At 38.6% G+C, this 21,752-nt stretch overlaps 1 protein-coding gene across 1 annotated transcript in view; it reads right to left on the bottom strand.

Moving 5' to 3' along the window:
- Positions 1-21,752, bottom strand: part of LOC107713550 (dmX-like protein 1) — a 66,717-nt gene that overhangs the window by 15,024 nt on the left and 29,941 nt on the right. The window contains exons 20-28 of the mRNA XM_016519099.1: positions 17,759-17,924; positions 17,367-17,607; positions 14,380-15,038; positions 13,905-13,914; positions 13,273-13,808; positions 8,073-8,309; positions 6,980-7,056; positions 2,629-2,750; positions 2,287-2,559 (exon numbers count right to left, since the gene is read on the bottom strand). Of these exons, the coding sequence (XP_016374585.1) occupies positions 2,287-2,559; positions 2,629-2,750; positions 6,980-7,056; positions 8,073-8,309; positions 13,273-13,808; positions 13,905-13,914; positions 14,380-15,038; positions 17,367-17,607; positions 17,759-17,924 (2,321 nt within the window). The remainder of the gene's footprint in view (positions 1-2,286; positions 2,560-2,628; positions 2,751-6,979; positions 7,057-8,072; positions 8,310-13,272; positions 13,809-13,904; positions 13,915-14,379; positions 15,039-17,366; positions 17,608-17,758; positions 17,925-21,752) is intronic.

Raw genomic sequence — 21,752 nt, 5'->3', positions numbered from 1 at the left:
GTTGAGAAAGAAAACAAGGGTGTATTGGATCCGTGCATTGACAGCAGCCGCTGCCGCCAGTCATTAATGTTAATTTAAAGAACGAAAGAAAAGAAAATCCCTCACTGATGTTGACTGAATCACTTTTGTAACCTCATTTTATATTTTATTTGTCTGCTGTTTGGCGCTGACTACTGTAATGGCAACGTGCATCTGTGTATGCGATTATTTTGGAGATGCGTTCCAATATAATTTATCCTTATTTAGGGTATAGGCCTATTTAGGGGTGTGCGATATATATCGTCTGCGATATCGTAATTGTTGTTTTAACGATGTGCGATTTGACATTATCGAGTATTTTGCAAAAACCATTCAAAACATCCCTACAGAGCGCACGCATACATTACGTGAAGTCTAGACTAGTGCGTGTGCGCATTTAGTGTGTTTTCTTTCACTGCATGATTCAGTCTATTATAATGCATTTAGAATGATCACAAATTCAAGACATGATGGCAGAAAATTTATATATTTATACCACTTCATATAGTTATTCAATTTCACACGAAGAGTGCCGTTTTTCTCCAAAAATTACCATGATTACAAATGTGACATTGAATTCAATAAACAATAAGTTAATTAAGAGACTTACGTTTTAGACACCATATTGCTTGTTTTTGCTCTATTTGGCCAACAAAAATCATTCCGAATACAGCCTCAGCGCTGTTTTGTGTCTCTGAGCAACATGACGGTGTTTCTTTCTTGAATGAATCAACCGTTTAAATGATTCGTTTCAATCGCAATGACTCACTTATTAAGAGTGATTTGCTGCCACCTGCTGGCGGTTTTAATTTCGGCTTTTTCTTTCTTTTCTTTTCTTTTTTTTTCTTTTTTTTCTTTTTTTCATGTTTTAAATCATTTCAAATATCAGTATTCAACGTTTTATGTTTAATATATCAAAACATTATTTATGCATTTGTAATTGCAGGTTAAATGCATTCATGTCTTGCATTAAACAAAATACATGTGTGTAAATACATCTAAATGCCACTTCAGATGCAGCTTCTGTGTTGATTTAATTTGCTTGGTAACAGCCCAAATGTCTTATTATTCTAATTCCCTGATTAAATGTAAGAATTTGACTCAAAAGATAATGGACACTTTTAGAAAAAATGGCTTTATAAAGGTAAAAATGCCCATAAAATGCAAAAATCAGTTTAAACTTATTGGAAAAGATTAATTTCTATCAGTATGAACTGACCAGCACACAGAATATGAAGATTATTAAAAACATTAGGAGTCAGCTGTCTTCGGCAGTCCTTAAGGTACCAGCACAATAACACACTCAGCAAAATATCGTCTAATTATCGTTATCGATAAAATCCCATAAAATATCGAGATACAATTTTTTGTCAATATCGCACACCCCTAACGCAGCTTGACCTAAAGATGACTTTACACGTCCGTGTTCAGTTCCGTCTCTGAGCGCATACACACATATTCTCCCGAGGAAGCACAAGTTCTCTTTAGCACTTTTAAAAACATGAATAAATCTAATACACTTCAATAAATCAAGCACATCCCATTTGGCAAAGGTTACGTTAAATGATTTTACTGATTTGCAAGTGAAATTGGGCTTTTATAGAGGAACGAAAGCGCACCGCTGTAAAGAGGGCGGAATGGGGTGGAATAATCATTTTATCTCGATTATTGTATTTTCATAATCGCTGGAGGCTGAAATCGAAACGTTTTTTCGATTAATTGCACAGCCCTACATAAAAGTGTGAAATTGAAATAAATAATTTTAAAATAAAAAACCTCTAAATAAAACACTTATTAAAAAGAAATTAAATCATAATAATAATATAAAATTGAGATATTTTTTAAATCAAAATAAAACACTTATTAAAATTAAAACTTAAAATAAAAAATAAAAATGTCAAGTTGAAATACACTGAACAAAATTATAAACACGACACTTTTGTTTTTGCACCCATTTTTCATGAGCTGAACTCAAAGGTGTTGCTAGGCTACCTGGGGTGGTTGCTAAGGTGTTGCTAGGCTACCTGGGGTGGTTGCTAAGGTGTTGCTAGGCTACCTGGGGTGGTTGCTAAGGTGTTGCTATGCGGTTGCTAGGCTACCCGGGCTGTTTGCTAGGGTGTTGCTATGTGGTTGCTAGGGTACTCAGTGTGGTTGCTAAGGACGTTGTTCTTATTGTTGAGAGAACACAAAAGTCTTACTGCATCAAGTTGCCTTATTTTTTTTACGTTTTCTCAACTATTTATTTTTTACATTGCTGGTTAAACTAGCAGACAACCAGCAGCATGAGGAGAGCAGAACCTGTGGGTGAGCTGGGCTTCTCCGGCACAGGAACACGAGCGCCGCCGCCGAACACAGACACCCACAGCCTGCTGTTGAGCGGGTGAGCGACGATGCGGAAGAGCTCGTGGCTGGAGTGAGTGGCCAGACCGTGGACGAACAGGCTGAGGATGACGGCGGTCAGGATCTCACACAGGAGCACAGGCAGACCAGGCTGGTTCTCGTCTCCAGACGCACTCAGCAGCCGCATCAGGACGCTCACACCTGCACAGACACACAGGTAAGTCTGGAGTCTGACGATGAGCTCAGGGGTCAGAGGTCACGGTGCTTTACCAGGCCACTGCGCAGGAGAGGTGTTGGGCAGGATGGCCTCCTCGATGCTGACGCTCCTCACCGGGGGCTGATGGGTAAGCAGGACGCTCTGGTAGGTGATGCCCGTGAACGGATTCACATGGCTGAGGAAAAACATACATATTAGAATTAGGGTGTTAATTTGGATTGGATTTTGGATTTGAATCCATGGTTTTGAACAAATCAAATAGCTACGTTTAAAATCGAGTAGCTATGTTTCCATCCAAAGATTTGAATTTAACTTATGTGCAAAACTGGAATATCGCATTTGCGAACTAAGAAAACTAGGAGAAGCCACTGAATATAATAATTTTCATATATAATAAATTACATGCAGCTCAAGAGCGAGCAGACGAAACACAATAAATGCGGTCATTGCTTTCGGAGGTGGATTTTTGCTGTTTGGGAACGCAGTCATGTAAGACAATTATACAGAAATACTTTGATGACAGATTTTGCTCATGCATTTCAGAACGACCAAAACAACATTTCAGATGCTGTGCAACGAGATCGGTCCGCTGGTTAGTCAAGCTATCCCGTCTCTTAGCGCAAAATCACATGACTTTTTCAATGCGCATGGAGGAATTTATTTGGTAAATGTGTTTCCATCATAGTTTATGCACATTTTTCTTATCGCATAAAAAGTTTATCCTACTCAAATGTGCGCGTAAGTGTTTTATGCGCATTTTTAGAATTTATGTGCATCTTGGCGTTTCCATCCAGCGTTTTTTTATGCGATATTCCAAAATGCGTATAAAAATAGGTGGATGGAAACAGCTAGTGATTCAGTGACTCATTCATAAAGACAGTCACCTGCTTCGTTTCTGAATGAATCAACGGTTTTGAACAAATCGAGTGACTCAATGATTCAGTGACTCACTCATTAAGACAGTGACTCGTCGCCACCTACTGGCTTTTTTTTGTTTCATTTTTTGTGTATCATTAAATAATTAAAAAAAAATAATTTCATATTCAATACCTTATTTAGACCTGTTTATCATTATTTAAGTGATGTTAAATCAAAATATTTCTTTCTAAAGCAATTTTTGTAATGTCTATTGAATGGTTTTTCATCTAAAAAATTATCATTTGGGGGGCGATTTCTCAGCCAAAATGTATGTGAGATTAATTTGTAATTAAACAGATTATTGGACACATCATGTAATTAGATTACATTTTTTAATAATTGTTCAATTTAAAATTAAAAAAAAAACATTTATAATGCTTTTTAAAGGCATGATGAAACAAGCTTCAACAGATCTTTTTTCTGTATTGACATCCGAGTGAAGTGGATTATCGAAAAAGCATAAATGTGGGGCGGGACTTGGTTCTATACATTAGTTGTTGATTGGATGTTAAGAAGTGGGCGTGGTGCTCAATGGTGGAGGCGGAGCTGAGCGTTAGAATGGAGGGGTGGAGTTTAAGCAGACTGAATGATTGAAGAAATCCTGCATCACCAGAGAGAAGATCCAGTTATGACATTTAGATTATACATTACGAGCTCGGAACATTTGCAAAAATTAAACATGCACAGATTGCTCATAGTAAGATCTATATCATGCATTTAGAAAATGGATTTTCATTTCATGATGCCTTTAAAAGGCTTAGTTCATCCATCACCCTCATATTGTCACAAACCCGCATCTCTTCAATCTCATTTGCTGTCTCTGGTCTCTATTCATTTACTGTCCAAAGAAGAGCATTCATAAAGAAAGCCAAAGGCCACTTTCATCTGTAAATGCCACACATCACATGAGCATTACATTCATGGGTCATCCGCTCATTATCAGACTGAGCGATTACAAGACACACAAATGTGAGCCGTGCTGGCAGAATGAGTGTGAATGCACACGGTGTAATTTTGAGCTAGAGGTCTACACGGAGGACCCGAGACCCGAGGACCCGGGACCCGACCCGGGATCCGTATGGATTTGGGGCTATATTTTAAATAGTCAGCCGGGTCCGGGTCGGGTCCCAATCTATTACTTCGGGTCCCGGGTCTGTTTAACATTGTGTAATACCCGAGTCGATCGGACTCGGAGAACACCCGGCCGTTATCAGAGTCAGTCAGCGCTGTGCGTGTGTTGTTTTGTAACTTTCAACTTGTAAAATTAGGATGAGAAAAGTGTGAGTCGGTAATTTGAAATAAGGTGGAAAAAAAAAAACACGGGCGACGTCATCAGAAGCAGGGTGGGCGGAGTTAATGCACACGCGTGGTGATAATGGATACCTTCATGAGTGATGCGAGTTATTATTGATTATTTTTTTAATATTATGAATGAACCGTCTTGTTGTTATATCTAAAATTTTTGCTCAGACTCGGCTCAGAGAGCACAGAGATGATAGCAAATAAGTAAAGCTAACGTCAGCAGCATATAGCACTGGACGAGCAATCGTAATTATAATCCAAATGGGCAAACAGTCTAAATTATTATGCAAGTTGACTCGAGATACAAAAAAAATGCAAAACTGCAAAGTCGCATTTGTCATCCGTCACCGTGACAGCAAGTGGACTTTTGAAACTGGAATAATGAGTGGATTACGCATTTCAATTGGCAAGAGTGGAATAACACGGATGGAACTTTCTTGGCAAAGAGGATTGTGTGCATCACAGTCAGGTACAAGGGAGAAGGCTTCTTACATTAGGTAAGACAAAAAGTTAAATTTTCGCAACTTGTTTATCGACTTGTTAATAGCAATTTGCTGTGGAATATGTACCGATCGGGTCCAGTCGGGTCTGTGTCTTCCCGGCCGGGTTCGGGTCCATCTTTCAAATAAATGATGGTCCGTGTCGGTTCCGGGTAGTACATTTTTGACATTTCTCGGTTCTGCACGGGCCCGGGTCCAACTTTCAAAATAATAGACGGGTCCGGGTCGGTTCAGTGTAGCACATTTACGGGTCTCTTCGGGTTCGGGTACGAATTTTTGGACCCGTGTAGACCTCTATTTTGAGCTACATGCAAAAAAAAGTGAAAAATGTCAATTTTAGTCGAATTTGAGGTTTTCACAAAAATGAGTTCATTAAGCCCTCTTCTAGCGATCCCAATGCTCCAGATAGTAATTAAACATCTAAAATCAACTTTATTTGTACGTTTTCTGAGAGGAGTACCAATCTGTGCGATCCCGATAAATATACACATATACACTGAAGCACAGTATTTAAGTATTCATGCAAACATATCTGTTCTGTCTGAAGTGAACGTTTAGGGAAAAACATCTGATGTGTAACATTAGATCCATGCATTACAGTAGGTCTTAATATATAGGCCGTCTGTCGCATTAATATTAATCAAACAATAAAAGAAAAGAGGGAATCACTCACTACTCTTGATTGAACTGCTTTTGTAGTTTTAATAATCAATAATAAAGGGATTTTTTACATGTAATTATTTGTTTTTCTGACTTGAATGCTTTTGTTTAGAAGTGAAATGAAAAAGGTAATGCATTATTTGTTTCTTTCTTATATTTGTTCTACTGTTTTTTTTTTTTGTTCTATCTGTTCTTGTTTACAATAACAAAGATAAAATAAAAAAGCTATATTTTGATTATTAATATAGTAATTGTGACCCTGGAGCACAAAAACAGTCATAAGGGTCAATTTTTTTAAATTGAGATTTATGCATCATAATAAATATATTAATAAATAATCTTTCCATTGATGTATGGTTTGTTAGGATAGGACAATATTTGAAAATCTGGAATCTGAGGGTGCAAAAAAATCTAAATATTGAGAAAATCATCTTTAAAGTTGTTCAAATGAAGTTCTTAGCAATGTATATTACTAATCAAAAATTAAGTTTTGATATATTTACGGTAGGAGATTTACAAAATATCTTCATGGAACATGATCTTTACTTAATATCCTAATGATTTTTGGCATAAAAGAGAAATGTATAATTTTGACCCATACAATGTATTGTTGGCTATTGCTACAAATATACCCCAGCGACTTAACACTGCTTTTGTGCTGCAGGGACACATATATTATTAAGAAAAGAACTGGAGGAAAAGATGCAATGTTGCTCTGTGATTTTGCTTTGGAACCTTCAGAAAACTATGACTCAATTTTTCTCAAATTTGACTTTGCTGACTCTATCAACTTCAAACAGGTGCAGCTCAGTCATTTTTCGTCCGGTTGCAACAAACCATGCATCATTTTAGAAGGTTTTAAAATAAAAATAACTCATTTTTGTAAATTTGCTCACCGTGACTCATTTTGCCAGCACTGGTCACAAAAAGTTGCAAATGAAGAGAAACGTTCCATAACAAAGAATCAAATCAGTGATGAGGGCAGAGGTCACGGGGTCATCGTGAGGCCGACAGACACACCCACCTGTAGCTGTGTCCGTCACAGAGACACTGATAGATGCAGGCGGAGAGGGAAGCCGCTAGCGTGTGCATCACGTAGATCTGAGACAGAAGACAGACGTGTTAGAGGACCAAGCACGACAGTAACGACACCTCGTTCTAGGGGTGCAACGGTTCAACTTACTCACAGTTCGGTTCGTATCACAGTTTTAGAGTCACGGTTTCGGTATGTGCTATGTTTAGGCAAAAAATAAAAATAAAGAAAATAAGAATAATCTATCTAACTACCAGCAACAGCACAAATAAATACAATAGAGTAAAGATACAAATAAAATAAGGTTTTTTTAGGTAGGTCTAACATTAGTTTTCAGGTACAGAAATTGAATACAGTAATGAAATGTAAAACAGCATTGCATATATGACTATAAATTAAAGATGAATCTTTATTAAAGTTACAAAAGCTATTCAATCAAGAGCAGCGAGTGATTTCTTTGTTGTTGCTGTTTGATTAATATTAAGAAAGTGCTGTCACTTTAAGAGAACGCACTGATACAGATGTCTGTGTCTGCTATAGGATACTTACCAAGACGGGCTTTCTGACGTAATTTTGTGTGAATTTGTCCATTTAAACAATACTTCAGAGAGAGCTTAATATTTGCGCGCGTTCTGAGGCGCTTCGGATGAGCGCACGCACAAATCTTCACGTCCTCTGGCTCTTAAATGTTTAAACTGGCAAAGCTTACATGAGTTTAGCTTAAACACAGATATCAGCGTGTGCTGTTCAGGTCTCACCTGTGCGCGCGCGCTATCAGCAGCCGGGTGATGACGGAATAAATGACTGCTTATATTCCAGCATACGCCATTCGCATTGAACAAGAGTGAATGGTTTGTCCACGGGTTTTTTTCATCGCTGTTGTTGTAATGTATTGGAAGCCAGAATGCGCATCCATCAACAGAAACATATATTAGCCGAACCCTGTTTGTTTTACGTGTTATTTATAGCAAACTATATTACAGATGCGTTGTCAGATTTAAGTTGAACCGCAGTCCTAGCGCGTGCCGAACCGTGTGTGGAGAACCGTTCCACCACTACCTCGTTCTGATGAGCCACGCTTCACCTCGTTGTTGACGATATCCGGGTGCGGAGGCACGTCCAGAGCGTTGATGGTGTGCAGTATGTCATGCGTGAGGTTGGTCAGGTGCACTATGGGATTGGCCACCACTGTTTTGGAGCTGGCGGTCCACGCCAGGAAAAGAGGAACAGACAGGTGCTGCGGAGCGGGAACGGAGATCTGCAGACTGTCGTCCTGGTGAGAGAGAGAAAACATAATAACATAATGCCCGGGAGACAGAAACTACGGTGGCTCAGAGAGCTCAAGCGCTGCAACTTCAGAAAACACGTGCAAGTAGAAAAAGCACCAGCAAATTATGAAAACATCTTCATCAGTTTGACAGCACATGCGCTGCAAATACTCACAACACAAACAAATACAGAAACGCGCAAGTCGCACAAACCACAAAATCACCACAACAAAACGAAAACTAACCATATTTTATTTTCTTTGGGAATATTGATTACCTTTTGTATAACCACAGTTGTATAAATACCATGGTTAAACTATGGTTAGTGTAGTAAATCCATGGTTAATTTGTGCATGGTTTAGCTATAGCAACCATTTTTTGTTTTTATTTATTTTTTATATAATAAATGTATTTATTAATAAAATCAATTTTAATACCATAGGCTATTTTTGTAGAGGAAGTTGTAAAAGTAAGTTTGCCAGTTTTAATAACCTTTCACACTTACAGTAACTGTGTACTTCGTCAGCTTATTTAGGCTAATATCCAAAAACAAAAAAACAAAACAAAAAAAAGCTATAAGGAATCGTATGAGCAGGATGTTAAAATAAACAAAAATCTCACCTTTCAGAGCAAACACTCATAAATATGTCCCAGCCACATTCGTCACTTTGCGGATCCCTTAAACATTTCCGATGTGATCTGTGCATATTTGCAGCGCACTTCTTTATTTGTTTGTGTTGCGAGTATTTGCAGTGCGCGTGTTTTTAAATTGATGTTTTCTTATTTTTATTTGCAGTGCGTTGAGCTCTCTCGGCCACCGTAAGAAACAACAGAAAATGAAAATTAGCCCATGTTTTACTCACCCTCAAGGCATCCTAGGTGTATGTGACTTTCTTCTTTCAGACGAATCTAATCGGAGTTATATTAAAAATTATCCTGGCTCCAAGCGTTAGAATGGGAGTAGATGGGTGTTTTTGTTCAACAGTCCAAAAGAAGTCAAATAAAGCGCATGCATCCATAATAAAATGTGCCTCCTGTAGCGAATTCATGTGTTTTTGTCAGAAAAACATCCATATTTAAAACGTTATAAACACTTTTCTCTCACTTCTGCTAACTGTTGTACGTGGATTTTTCGTACAAAAATACATCGATTCGCTACAGGAGGCCTTTAGTCACACCCCGGAGCCGTGAGAGCAGTGTTGGGTGCGTTACTATAAAAAAGAAATTAATTACTAATTACACCTTCAACGGTGTAATTAGATTACCGTACTAATCACTCTCTCTTAAAAGTATTGCATTACTTATTAGTTTCTTAATTTAAGCAATTTTGTATTTGAAAGAATTACAAATGTTTTCATGTCTATCCTTGTATTGTTTAACTTAACCAGTTGAACAACATGAAACTGCTCTTTTAAATACATAATATAAAATTGCATAAATTATTCTTGAACTGTCCAGTGTTTAAAGGTAGAAGGTTACATTAAACACACATTTTAATATTAGATGTTAAATCCACTATTGTTTTAAATAGAATTATTCTATAGTCTATGCAGTATTTAATACAATTACATCAGAAGTAACAGTAATTAAATTACAGAAAAATGAAGAGCAATCCCTTACTTTACTTTTTCAAGGGAAATGTAATTAAATTACAGTAATTAATTACTTTGTAATGCATTACACCCAACACTGCGTGTGAGGTATGTTTTATTATGGATGCATGCGCTTTATTTGACTTCTTTTGGACTGTTGAACAAAAACACCCATCTACTCCCATTCTAACGCTTGGAAGAGCAAGGATCATTTTTAATATACACTGCCGGTCAAAAGTTTGGGATCAGTAAGAGTTGTAATGTTTTTAAAGAAGTGTCTTCTGTTCATAAGAAAGTCATATACACCTAGGATGCCTTGAGGGTGAGTAAAACATGGGCTAATTTAAATTTTTGGGTTAACTAACCCTTTAAGATCCGATTCAAGTGATTCAATCCAAATTTTTTAAAATGGAAATGTCCTAGCCTTATGAGCAGTTGATTTATGCTAATCGACGGACTGTTAAGTTAATAATTATGTTTATTATATTAATGTTTCAGCATGTTACAATCATTTATATGGCTTGAGTTAAGGTAGCCTATCTTCTGAATTAAACAGTTTATCATACAGATTGAAAGCGTGAATCCCGTCTCTCTCTGTTTATGGGGATTTGTGCGTGTATGCGGGGGAGGAGTGCGATTTTCTAATAATAATCGAATAATACCCAGAGATTTTGCCTTATAATGTCAGAAAACGAACGCTTTGGGCTGGTTTGAATCAACTCCTTCAGCACAACTGAAGCCCTTAACTGTAACATCTCAATCCTGTCGAGCTAATTCAGTTTAATGTCTTTATTTTTAATAATACTAGAAGACAACTTGTAGTTCTAGATGCTACGGCACAGTCAATTCCCACACTTTGCGCACCTACTGATAAGAGCCTGGAGCTTTTTAGCAGGGTTGCCAGGTTTTCACAATAAAGCCCGCTCAATTGCTACTCAAAACTAGCCCAATCGCGTTTCGACGGGGGTCCCCCATTAAAAATAACGTTCCGGAGTGTAAAATACACGTGCTTTGTCCGGGTTTCCCCTGGTAAATTCACATTCCAGGGGCTAAATATGACGATATCGGGGTCGCTTCGACCCACGGACATCAAAAACAACAGTGGTAAAGTAGCCCAATTCCTCGGGAAAACAGCGGACTTGGCAACACTGTATTTAAGGTCAGGAATCGAATACATGTTGTAAAATTTAAATTTAAATTCCACCTATCAATTCCTGTGTGTGCATCTTTAGGTGGTGAAAAGTGGCTGTTAAAAATTTATTTGTCTTTACATAATTCATTCAAGAGATTCATTCAAAAACACTGATTCATCCAGTAATAAAACAAGTAAATCTTGAGTCATTGACTACGTTTACATGCACACAAATAATGCGATTACTTCCAATAATCAGAGAAAGGACTTAATCGCATTATGATGTTTACATGTCAAGAGCAAAGCTCTTCACTCCCGTTTACATGCAATTTCTATTATTCTTATTGATCGCTAAGAGTTAATTTTTACTGCCATTATTCACTGCTCAGCACAAATGAGCAGGTGTGTTACTGGCCACTGTTTTAATTTATTTACGTCTAATGCAAAACACTTTTGTATGGTTGTATTCCATGCTTTTTCGGCGCCTTAGAAATGTGATGGAATTCGTTTGCTAGTCAGCAAAATATATAACACCGTTCTAGTGGTTTTTGGATATTTTAATAAAAACCTTACATATTGTGCCTTTAATCGAGTTTAATCGATTTTTGTTCATGGTATTATTCAGCAGCAATTAAATGTTTTGCAAAAAGAGACACAGAATAAATATGTTTGATATCTAAATGTTTGACTTTTATTAACCACATTGAAACTGGGAATTGATAAGAATTGGAATCGATTATCGGAATTGGAATTGATCAAATTCAAACGATACCCAACCCTAGTTCTGAGGTGAATCCACGTGCATGAACACATAAGCACTAGAAAGTTTAAGCCTTGTCCAGTGTCTGCGCTATTTCTCTCCAGAAATTACGAGCGATAAAAATGTCTTTGCATTGGTTTAAACTAGAGTTGTGTGGATCTCTGACATCTCTGCGCGTCAATGCGGGCAATTTGTTGTAGTGTGCTGTTGTTCCACCACTTTTGTGGTATTGAAGAACCTTTCAGTTCTTAAAATAATAATTTTTTCTTAGTGTGTAGAGCATTTTAATAATCTAAAGAACCTTTTTACACTACAAACAACTTTTTGTGCACTGGAAAGGCTCATGGAAGCATAGATGTGGCCAATACAGTGCTGCAGTGATGACGTATGTATGTAATTTCAAAGTATTTTCACCTCATAAATTACTACACTACTTGTGAAGTCACAATTCTCTAACAGTACAATTTACTCAGGCCGATGACATTTTTTGTAGTATGATAATAAAATTCTTTTAAAAATAATTGTACATAAATTGTCACTTATTTTCCATTTCTGAAGTTAATTCTGCAACCCTAATGATGACGTAATTATCTTTTGACTCCCCTGACAGCGGCACCTTGCTCAAAAAAAAAAAAAAGTCAGTTGTTGGAGATATGTGTGCAAAAAAAAAAAATAAAAAAAAAATATATATATAGATAGATAAACACAAATGGACAATAGAAAGTGCAAAGACGGCAATGATAAGGCCAGTACAAAAAAAAAAGAAAGTCTTTAGCTAAAAGACACATCTTTTTCGCCATCACCTGACCAATTAATACTAGCACTTGCCTATTCAATTCTATTCGTTTTGGTCTAATTTATAAAAAAAAAAAAAAAAAAACCTTGCTATGTGCACTGTGCTAGACTAACTGAGACTTGTCACTCTCTCGTTGGTCTGATTGCTTCTACTTTGTAAGTCGCTTTGGATAAAAGCGTCTGCTAAATGACTAAATGTAAATGTTTACGTCAAAACTGAAACCAAGCCGTTCACACAGAATGCATATTTTGCACACTTTCTAGAGGGACATCTATCAGCGTTGCACTCGCGTCTCGCACAAGAGAGCCGCATGTTTAGAAAGCCATGTAAAATTAAAGTTCAACTTTTAAAAAAACATGTCTTGAGACTTTATGGCTGTTTTCTTTGCATCCCACTGCATCTCATGTTTTTAAATGAAAAAGTAGTCCGTGATTGGCTTTCATCCATTTGTATTCAACTATGCATGCATGATGCTGTTTTGTTTATAATTGTTTAAGCAAATACATATTTGCACATGCACTTTTTCACAGATAGTCATGTTATTTTATTGCTTTGAAGAAACGTGCATTAGTAATATTTTGCTTGATGCGCCCTCTTGTGGAGAGAAGCCAAAAGCAGTTTTCACCCTAACTGAAATCATGCCTTTTAAATTCGAAAATGGATAATATTTAAGTGCAAAATTCGAATTTAGAAGCATTTTGACAGCCCTACCGTGATCCCTAGGGGTGGATGTCGCTTCCGGAGCGCCGTCGTCTTTCTTCGGATGGATGGTCTTCATCGCCAGGCCTGATTCTTCCTCGTCCGAGTCGTCTTTATCGCTGTCCCACTTAAGATCCAGAGGCTCGTCCTGCAGGGTGACAGACGGCTGGCTCCAGTCGAAACTGAGCACAGAGTCCGACTGGCTGTCCTCTCTGGGAGACGAGAGCGAGGACACGGACTCCAAGCCGTTGAGAACCGGCCACGGAGCCGAGGCCTGGTCTTCACGCTCGCTCGACGACTCGGGCGAATTCTCGCATGGCTTTGAGCGCTTCACGACCTTTGGCATTTTGGAGAGCACCTCTAAAGCCAGCATGGGGCAGCCGGCCTGTAAGTGTGCATAAGCGGCGGTGAAGAAGAGCCTCCTCTCTGTGAGGCTGATGGCGCGGCCTTCAGCGGTCAGACCCACTTTAGCTTTATCACAGGAGCCGAAGTGACGGCGCAGCAGCAGCGGGTGTGTGCGGAGGTAGGTGTAGAAGTTAAAAACATCAGGACTACAGGGAGACGATCCGGTTCCTGAAAGAGATCGAGTCCTGTCAGTAACATTCAGTTCTGGAAGCACATTAGGAGGAAAACAAAAATCTCTTAGAATAAAGGCTCTACCGCTGTCACCTTTGGTTTGCTTAGTTCGGATTTCAAGTATTAGTTCACTTCCAGAATAAAAATCTCCTGATAATTTACTCACCCCCGTGTCATCCAATATGTTCATGTCTTTTTTTCTTCGGTCGCAAAGAAATTAAGGTTTTTGAGGAAAACTTTCCAGGATTTTTCTCCATATAGTGGACTTCAATGGGGATCAACGAGTTGAAGGTTAAAAATGCAGTTTCAGTGCAGCTTCAAAGAGCTCTACACGATCCCAGCCGAGGAATAAGGGTCTTATCTAGAGAAATCATAGCTCATTTTCTAAAAAATAAAATAAAATGTATATACTTTATGCATGCATGATGCTGTTTTGTTTATAATTGTTTAAGCAAATACATATTTGCACATGCACTTTTTCACAGATAGTCATGTTATTTTATTGCTTTGAAGAAACGTGCATTAGTAATATTTTGCTTGATGCGCCCTCTTGTGGAGAGAAGCCAAAAGCAGTTTTCACCCTAACTGAAATCATGCCTTTTAAATTCGAAAATGGATAATATTTAAGTGCAAAATTCGAATTTAGAAGCATTTTGACAGCCCTACCGTGATCCCTAGGGGTGGATGTCGCTTCCGGAGCGCCGTCGTCTTTCTTCGGATGGATGGTCTTCATCGCCAGGCCTGATTCTTCCTCGTCCGAGTCGTCTTTATCGCTGTCCCACTTAAGATCCAGAGGCTCGTCCTGCAGGGTGACAGACGGCTGGCTCCAGTCGAAACTGAGCACAGAGTCCGACTGGCTGTCCTCTCTGGGAGACGAGAGCGAGGACACGGACTCCAAGCCGTTGAGAACCGGCCACGGAGCCGAGGCCTGGTCTTCACGCTCGCTCGACGACTCGGGCGAATTCTCGCATGGCTTTGAGCGCTTCACGACCTTTGGCATTTTGGAGAGCACCTCTAAAGCCAGCATGGGGCAGCCGGCCTGTAAGTGTGCATAAGCGGCGGTGAAGAAGAGCCTCCTCTCTGTGAGGCTGATGGCGCGGCCTTCAGCGGTCAGACCCACTTTAGCTTTATCACAGGAGCCGAAGTGACGGCGCAGCAGCAGCGGGTGTGTGCGGAGGTAGGTGTAGAAGTTAAAAACATCAGGACTACAGGGAGACGATCCGGTTCCTGAAAGAGATCGAGTCCTGTCAGTAACATTCAGTTCTGGAAGCACATTAGGAGGAAAACAAAAATCTCTTAGAATAAAGGCTCTACCGCTGTCACCTTTGGTTTGCTTAGTTCGGATTTCAAGTATTAGTTCACTTCCAGAATAAAAATCTCCTGATAATTTACTCACCCCCGTGTCATCCAATATGTTCATGTCTTTTTTTCTTCGGTCGCAAAGAAATTAAGGTTTTTGAGGAAAACTTTCCAGGATTTTTCTCCATATAGTGGACTTCAATGGGGATCAACGAGTTGAAGGTTAAAAATGCAGTTTCAGTGCAGCTTCAAAGAGCTCTACACGATCCCAGCCGAGGAATAAGGGTCTTATCTAGAGAAATCATAGCTCATTTTCTAAAAAATAAAATAAAATGTATATACTTTTTAACCACAAATGCTCGTCTTGCTCTAGCTCTGCGATGCGCATGCGTACTCTGGTTCAGAAAGTTAGTAAGTTGTTTCATTTTCATCTCCAACTTCAAAATCGTCCCACATCATTGTTTTACCTTTATTGTAAATGGCATTTGGCCTTCTTTACACGTTCACTTTGAAAACAATGGGTCGGTGCTTCCACCGACGGTGTCGGACGATTTTGAAGTTGGAGGAGAAACTGAGATGGAGTTTTTCTACCCTAACTTTTTGTTGAAAAACGGTGGAAAAAAGCATGCGCATCGCAGAGCTAGAGCAAGACGAGCATTTGTGGTTAAAAAGTGTATACATTTTCACTAGATAAGACCCTTATTCCTCGGCTGGGATCCTGTAGAGCTCTTTGAAGCTGCACTGAAACTGCATTTTTAACGTTGCGTTGATCCCCATTGAAGTCCACTATATGGAGAAAAATCCTGGAAAGTTTTCCTCAAAAACCTTAATTTCTTTGCGACCGAAGAAAGAAAGACATGAACATATTGGATGACGCGGAGGTGAGTAAATTATCAGGAGATTTTTATTCTGAAAGTGAACTTATCCTTTAATATTCAGATATATTTTCGATTTAACTGCACTGACCCTATCAGATGAGAACAAAACTAGAACTGAATTGATCTGAATAATGACTCCATCGTCTTCTGTAGAGCAGCGTCACAGCTGAAACTGAATTAATTTCATAGTTGATGAATTTTTCAACATTAAAGCCTCGTACACACCGGGACGATTATCGCCGGCATTTTTCGACGCGTCTTTTGTGTTCATACCCAAGCGATTTTCGCAGGCGATGAGCCGAGTGAACATGCAAATTCACTCCCTGACATTAGATGGCGCTTAATGAATACCAGAAATACCCCGGTACACATCGAATCCTATTTGTTCTGCAATTCCTCTCCATAACAACTCCCTCTTATCGAGATTTTTGTAGTCGCTGTCGCTAGCCCTTTGTGTTCAGACACCAATGAGACCAGCAGCTCTACATTCATCTTGCCTCGATGCATCTTCTTGGTCTACTTACTTCCTCTTCGTCGTTAGGTATCAATGTGTGCTCGGCAAGACCGTTTTGTGCTTGAGCGCCACCAAGTCGTGTTTTACTGTAACTTCAGCAGCTCCAGGCACGTGAACAAAAGCGCCAATCTCATTGGTCGGCCAGTTTTTAACGCGGCGTGTCAAACCAAAAAAACGAGCCCGAGGCGGTTTTTAAAAAATGACGCTTTTACACCTCGCGCTTTGCGCGTCGGTGTGCACACTCACATTGGTGCCCTTTGTTTAGTCACAAGGCGTTAAACGTCGTCGATAATCGCGCGCGATACTCGTCCCGGTGTGAACAAGCCTTTATGCTGTTATTAAACTGAACTGAATCAACACTGAGCTGAATTGATCCGAATGACACTATTTTCTTCTGTAGAGCTGCTTCACAGCTGAATCGAATTTCAAATTCAGAATCGCAGAATCAAATTTGTTTTATAATTGATGAACTTTGACACTGTTATTGAACTGAAATGAATCAACATTTAACGGAATTTAGCTGAATTATGACATTATTGTCTTCCGTAGAGCTGCTTAACAGCTGAAACTGAAATCATTTCATAGTTGATGAATTTTACAAAATGAACACTGTGATTGAACTGAACTGAATCAACACTGAGCTGAATTGATTCAAATAATGACACTATTGTCTTCTGTAAAGCTGCTTTATAGCTGAAATTGAAACGTTGCAAGGATAAATAACCAGCCGGCAAGTATAGCCGATGTTTATGCTTCGTAAATCAAGAGAAGCATAAATCATGATTAAAACAATTGATTGTGTAGCCCTATGAGTTTCCATAATCGATTGCATTATTCTCCTGTTGATCTCTGTGAAGCTCTCACCTTCATGTGACGTGTCTGCATTGGGCTCGAGCAGCGTGTCCAAAGCCCTGCTGTAGTCATCTAAGACCCAGTACGCCATGCTGCGTAAGAACGGGTCCTGATGGGCCGCGATCTGGTGATCCTGACCCAACACATGCCTCTGCAGGATTCGCTTGTAGCTGCAGGACATCTCGAACTCAGACTCATACAGCCGACAGACCACCAGAGCCAGCTGAAGGTCCTGCATCTTCTCTATACAAACCTGATCGAGCGAGTAAAACCGACAGATCATGAGAACTGATAGGAAGATTAAAGACTGCAATCCTGATGCTTATACTTTCCTTCTTGTTTCAGAAGCTCATGACAGAGGAAGGTTTCAGAGAAGAACATAAACAGAACAGATGCAAATGTACCTCAACAGCATCTTTCAGGGATCCGGCCAGCAGAAAGAAAGCCGCTGAATGCTGGAAACGTTGCTTTCCGAGCAGAGAGAAAGCGTTCTTCAGCGCTGCCTTCCTCCAGCGGTCTTCACTGAAGTTATTGCTGAAGAACGCCGTCATCTTCACGTTATGGTGGGACCTTCAACACACAGGAGCTCTCAGTGGACTGAAGCCTCGCTGACAGACAGAAAATTAACAAAAATAAATGCATAACTAAAGTTTAAGTTTTGTTCAGTCATCTCAATGTAACTCAAGGTGCTGACAAACAAAGACGCTGAATATTGTGGCTGAAGACATGCATCTGATGCACAGAAGAATAATTAAACAAGCAGCAGCTACAGACTGAGCTGACCTGTGTGAGAGTTTATGACTAGATTATGAGTAGATTTAGCATTATATATAAACTTTTAAAATGTATAGTCCACACTGTGACAATAACACCTACAAAGTTTTATGTCAATATACAGAAGCATTGCAGAGATACAAATTATTTATGTATATTTGATGTATGTTTAATATTTGATGCTTGAGGTTAGGTTATGATATACCAGTTACAAGCTAAAAACAAGTTCTAAAAGTTTGGGGAAACAACTCAAAATTTGCCATTTTGAGAACTGTTCAATAACTGTTTACGGACTGCCACAGACTAATGCAGAACAATATAGGGAAAGCTAACAGATACAGTAGATGCCTATGGTGCTTGACCCCTAATAACTCCACAGCAGAATGCATGCAACTCCAACACAGTAAAACATGAATGTGTACGTTATTTACTGAAATATCCTGGATTATTATATATCCTGCCAATTTTGGCAAAATCTACTCATCATCATCTAATATGCACAGAAAATGGGCTCAGTTTGGTCAAACGCGCACTGAACACGCACTTTGGCCGGTACAGAAAATTTATTATTATTTTACATGTATATGTAGAGCTTATGTAGGCTCTACAACAAAGGAATTGCTGATCTCTAGTGATGTCTAATTTGTGTAATAGATCATTTGTTAGTAAAGGGTGAGAGATCTGGCGATTTTTGTCAAAGAGCCAGGTGTGGCTCGCGAGCCATAGGTTCCCGACCTAGTGAAGACAATGAAAGTGTTTTTTGACCTTGCATGCATGTCAACCTGTTGTTGGGGACTCCCAAAACCAAAATATGAACCTTTCATAACCCATAATAGGGGCACTTTAATGAATAAGTCATTGAGTCGTTCATTCATTTGATTCGTTCAAATGGCTGATTCATTCAGGAATGAAGTAAATGGCTCTCTTTATGAATAGCCCATTGAATCATCGATTCATTCAAAACGCGGAATCATTCAGAAATTGTGTGCTGCTTAGAGATGCACAACAGTTCTGCACGATATTAAATTATTTTACTTTTTTTTTTAACTGTTGTAAAAAATCAGTATCATGCTATTCGGGACAAAAACAGCACTCGTGTGATATTGAACTCGATGCTCATGTGATGTTGATTAACTACATCATGATATAAATATGAGACAAAAACTCATATAGGGGCATTTTTCTCTTGAATTTTGGGGGCATATACAGTGGTGGCCAGAATTATTAGAACACTAGTATATTCACCAGCTAAAAAAATAGTTTTAATTCAATTATTTCTATCTTTTGCTGTAGTGTGTCAGTAGAAAATATCAGTTTACATTTCCAAACATTTAATTTTGCCAATAATTGTAATAATGCTCAAATCTCACTGCATTGTTACAATTAATGGCCAAATGAATGTTTGGAAATGTAAAATGATATTTCATTCTGACACACTACAGCAAAAGATAGAAATAACTGACTTAAACACATTTTTAGCTGCTGATAATACTAGTGTTCTAATGATTTTGGCCACCACTGGAAGTGCATTCTATCATAACACAAATGATGTCCCTACAAATGAAAACTGCACTTATATCAGTTAAAGACACTGACCTTGGCCTTTCTGTACAATATGAACCAAGATGACATACACTGCAAATTTATGCTCTGCTATCCTGATTTAATCTATGATAAATCCAAAAAATGCACTAAGAATGCCTATTTTTCTCCCCAAATCCTCATGTCTCTTTCCAGATTTGTTCTCACACAGATGCTTTAAAACATGACTGTCTCCTGTTTTCACTTCTAATCCCTATTAGCAGTGATATGGAATAATCAGAACATCATGCATGATCTCATCATCAAAGGCACACAGAGGTGGTTTGCGGTCACCTGCAGCAGGTGATACACGAATGACTTCAACGCCCTGCGGCAGATCCAGCTCCTGGCTGAAGACTTTTGTGTTGGTCAGAGTGAGGCGGCAGGCGCTCTGGAGGTTAGACGTCTTCAGTTTGGGTCTCGGGGTTTGTGGTGAGCCGACCGTCTCAAAGTTAAATGATGGAGACACAGTCTCTCTGTCTGGAGTTTGAGTTTGCTCTGAAAGAACGACACAAATCTGCAGTTCAGTTGACAGAAAAATCAATCACTTGCTCTGTCTTTTCTTTACGGGTGACATTATAATTAGTGGTTGACTGACATGGATTTTTTAATGGCCAATGCAGATGCCAACATAAAGCCGATATATATATATCACATGCATGACAACTGCACAAACTAAATGGAATTTATTTTGCATAATATTATATAAAAATATTTAAAAAAATGTTAACTTCATAAAAAATAAAACTGTAAAATAAAAAGATTTATTTAAATGGCATACAGTATAGTACACATACGGTATATTTCACAAATAAAGAAATATGAATAAAAACACTGTAACTAACAGTGAGTGCGCTCAGCAATTTGGTAAACTGTGTGCGCTGTCAAAATAAAAGTCCAAGTATCTGTAAAAAAAGAAAGAAATTATTGACCGATATTGGCCGATATATCGGGCGACCGCTAATCATAATCATTAAAGCAGTGCTCATGCTGTTATTTAGGCTTTGTTTGATCAAACTGCAAAAACTTTTCACAGTCCAATCAAGTGTGTGTCTCATTATATACCATCAGTGTTGGGGAGTAACTTGTTACATGTAACGGCGTTACGTAATTTAATTACAAAATAAATGTAACTGTAATCAGTTACAGTTACTAAGAAAAAATGTGTAATTAAATTAGTTACTTATGAAAATGTTAACGATTACAAAACGGGTTACATTTGAATACTTACACACATCCACATACAGATTTAATTGATTTCTTTCCCAAATTGCACAGACTACTCTAAAATATGAGACATACGGCCCTATGATTTCGCGATGCGGAAAACGTAGAATGGTTCGTAGAATCCAGTCATAAAAACGGAACTCCTATAATGCGGAATGTCACAGAATATGCCACATTTTGGATGAATAGATCAAAAGTAGGTCAGTACACTCGAATCAAAATTCGAGATGGACTACAGTCTGTGAATATTAAGCCGCAAAAATACAATATATGAACCTTGCACGACACGTTCTGCGCATCTCTGTGCAATCAGGCGCGGACTGGCCATCGGGAGAACCGGGACAATACCCGGTGGCCTGGCAGCCGATTTGACCCGCTTTTTTAATATTATTATTATTATTATTATATAACTGCCTGCCAAATGTACTAAATCAATTATTTCCGACTTCGCCATTCGATAATAAATCTCTAATAAATAATGAATCGTTTAGTCATGACCAGTACCGCCGCTCCCTATACGCAGAGTACGCAGTTTACGTAGGGCACCATCCCAGTTGCTCAAAAAAAACTTTCGTTCTATATTAATATTAAAATTAACACATACACTACCGATCAGAACGATTTTTTATGTTTTTACAAGAGTTTCTTCTGCTCATCAAGGCTGCATTTATTTGATCAAAAATACAGGAAAAAATGTAATATTGTGAAATATTATTATGATGTAAAATAACGTTTTTCTATTTTAATATACATTAAACTCTAATTTATTCCTGTGATGCAAAGCATCATAACTCCAGTCTTCAGTGTCTCATGATC

Source organism: Sinocyclocheilus rhinocerous, unplaced genomic scaffold, assembly GCF_001515625.1.
Source record: "Sinocyclocheilus rhinocerous isolate Xijiao unplaced genomic scaffold, SAMN03320098_v1.1 scaffold1049, whole genome shotgun sequence".
Taxonomy (NCBI): Eukaryota; Metazoa; Chordata; class Actinopteri; order Cypriniformes; family Cyprinidae; genus Sinocyclocheilus; species Sinocyclocheilus rhinocerous.
Note: the sequence above shows the minus strand (reverse complement) of the source record. Positions and strands in the feature narration are given on the sequence as shown.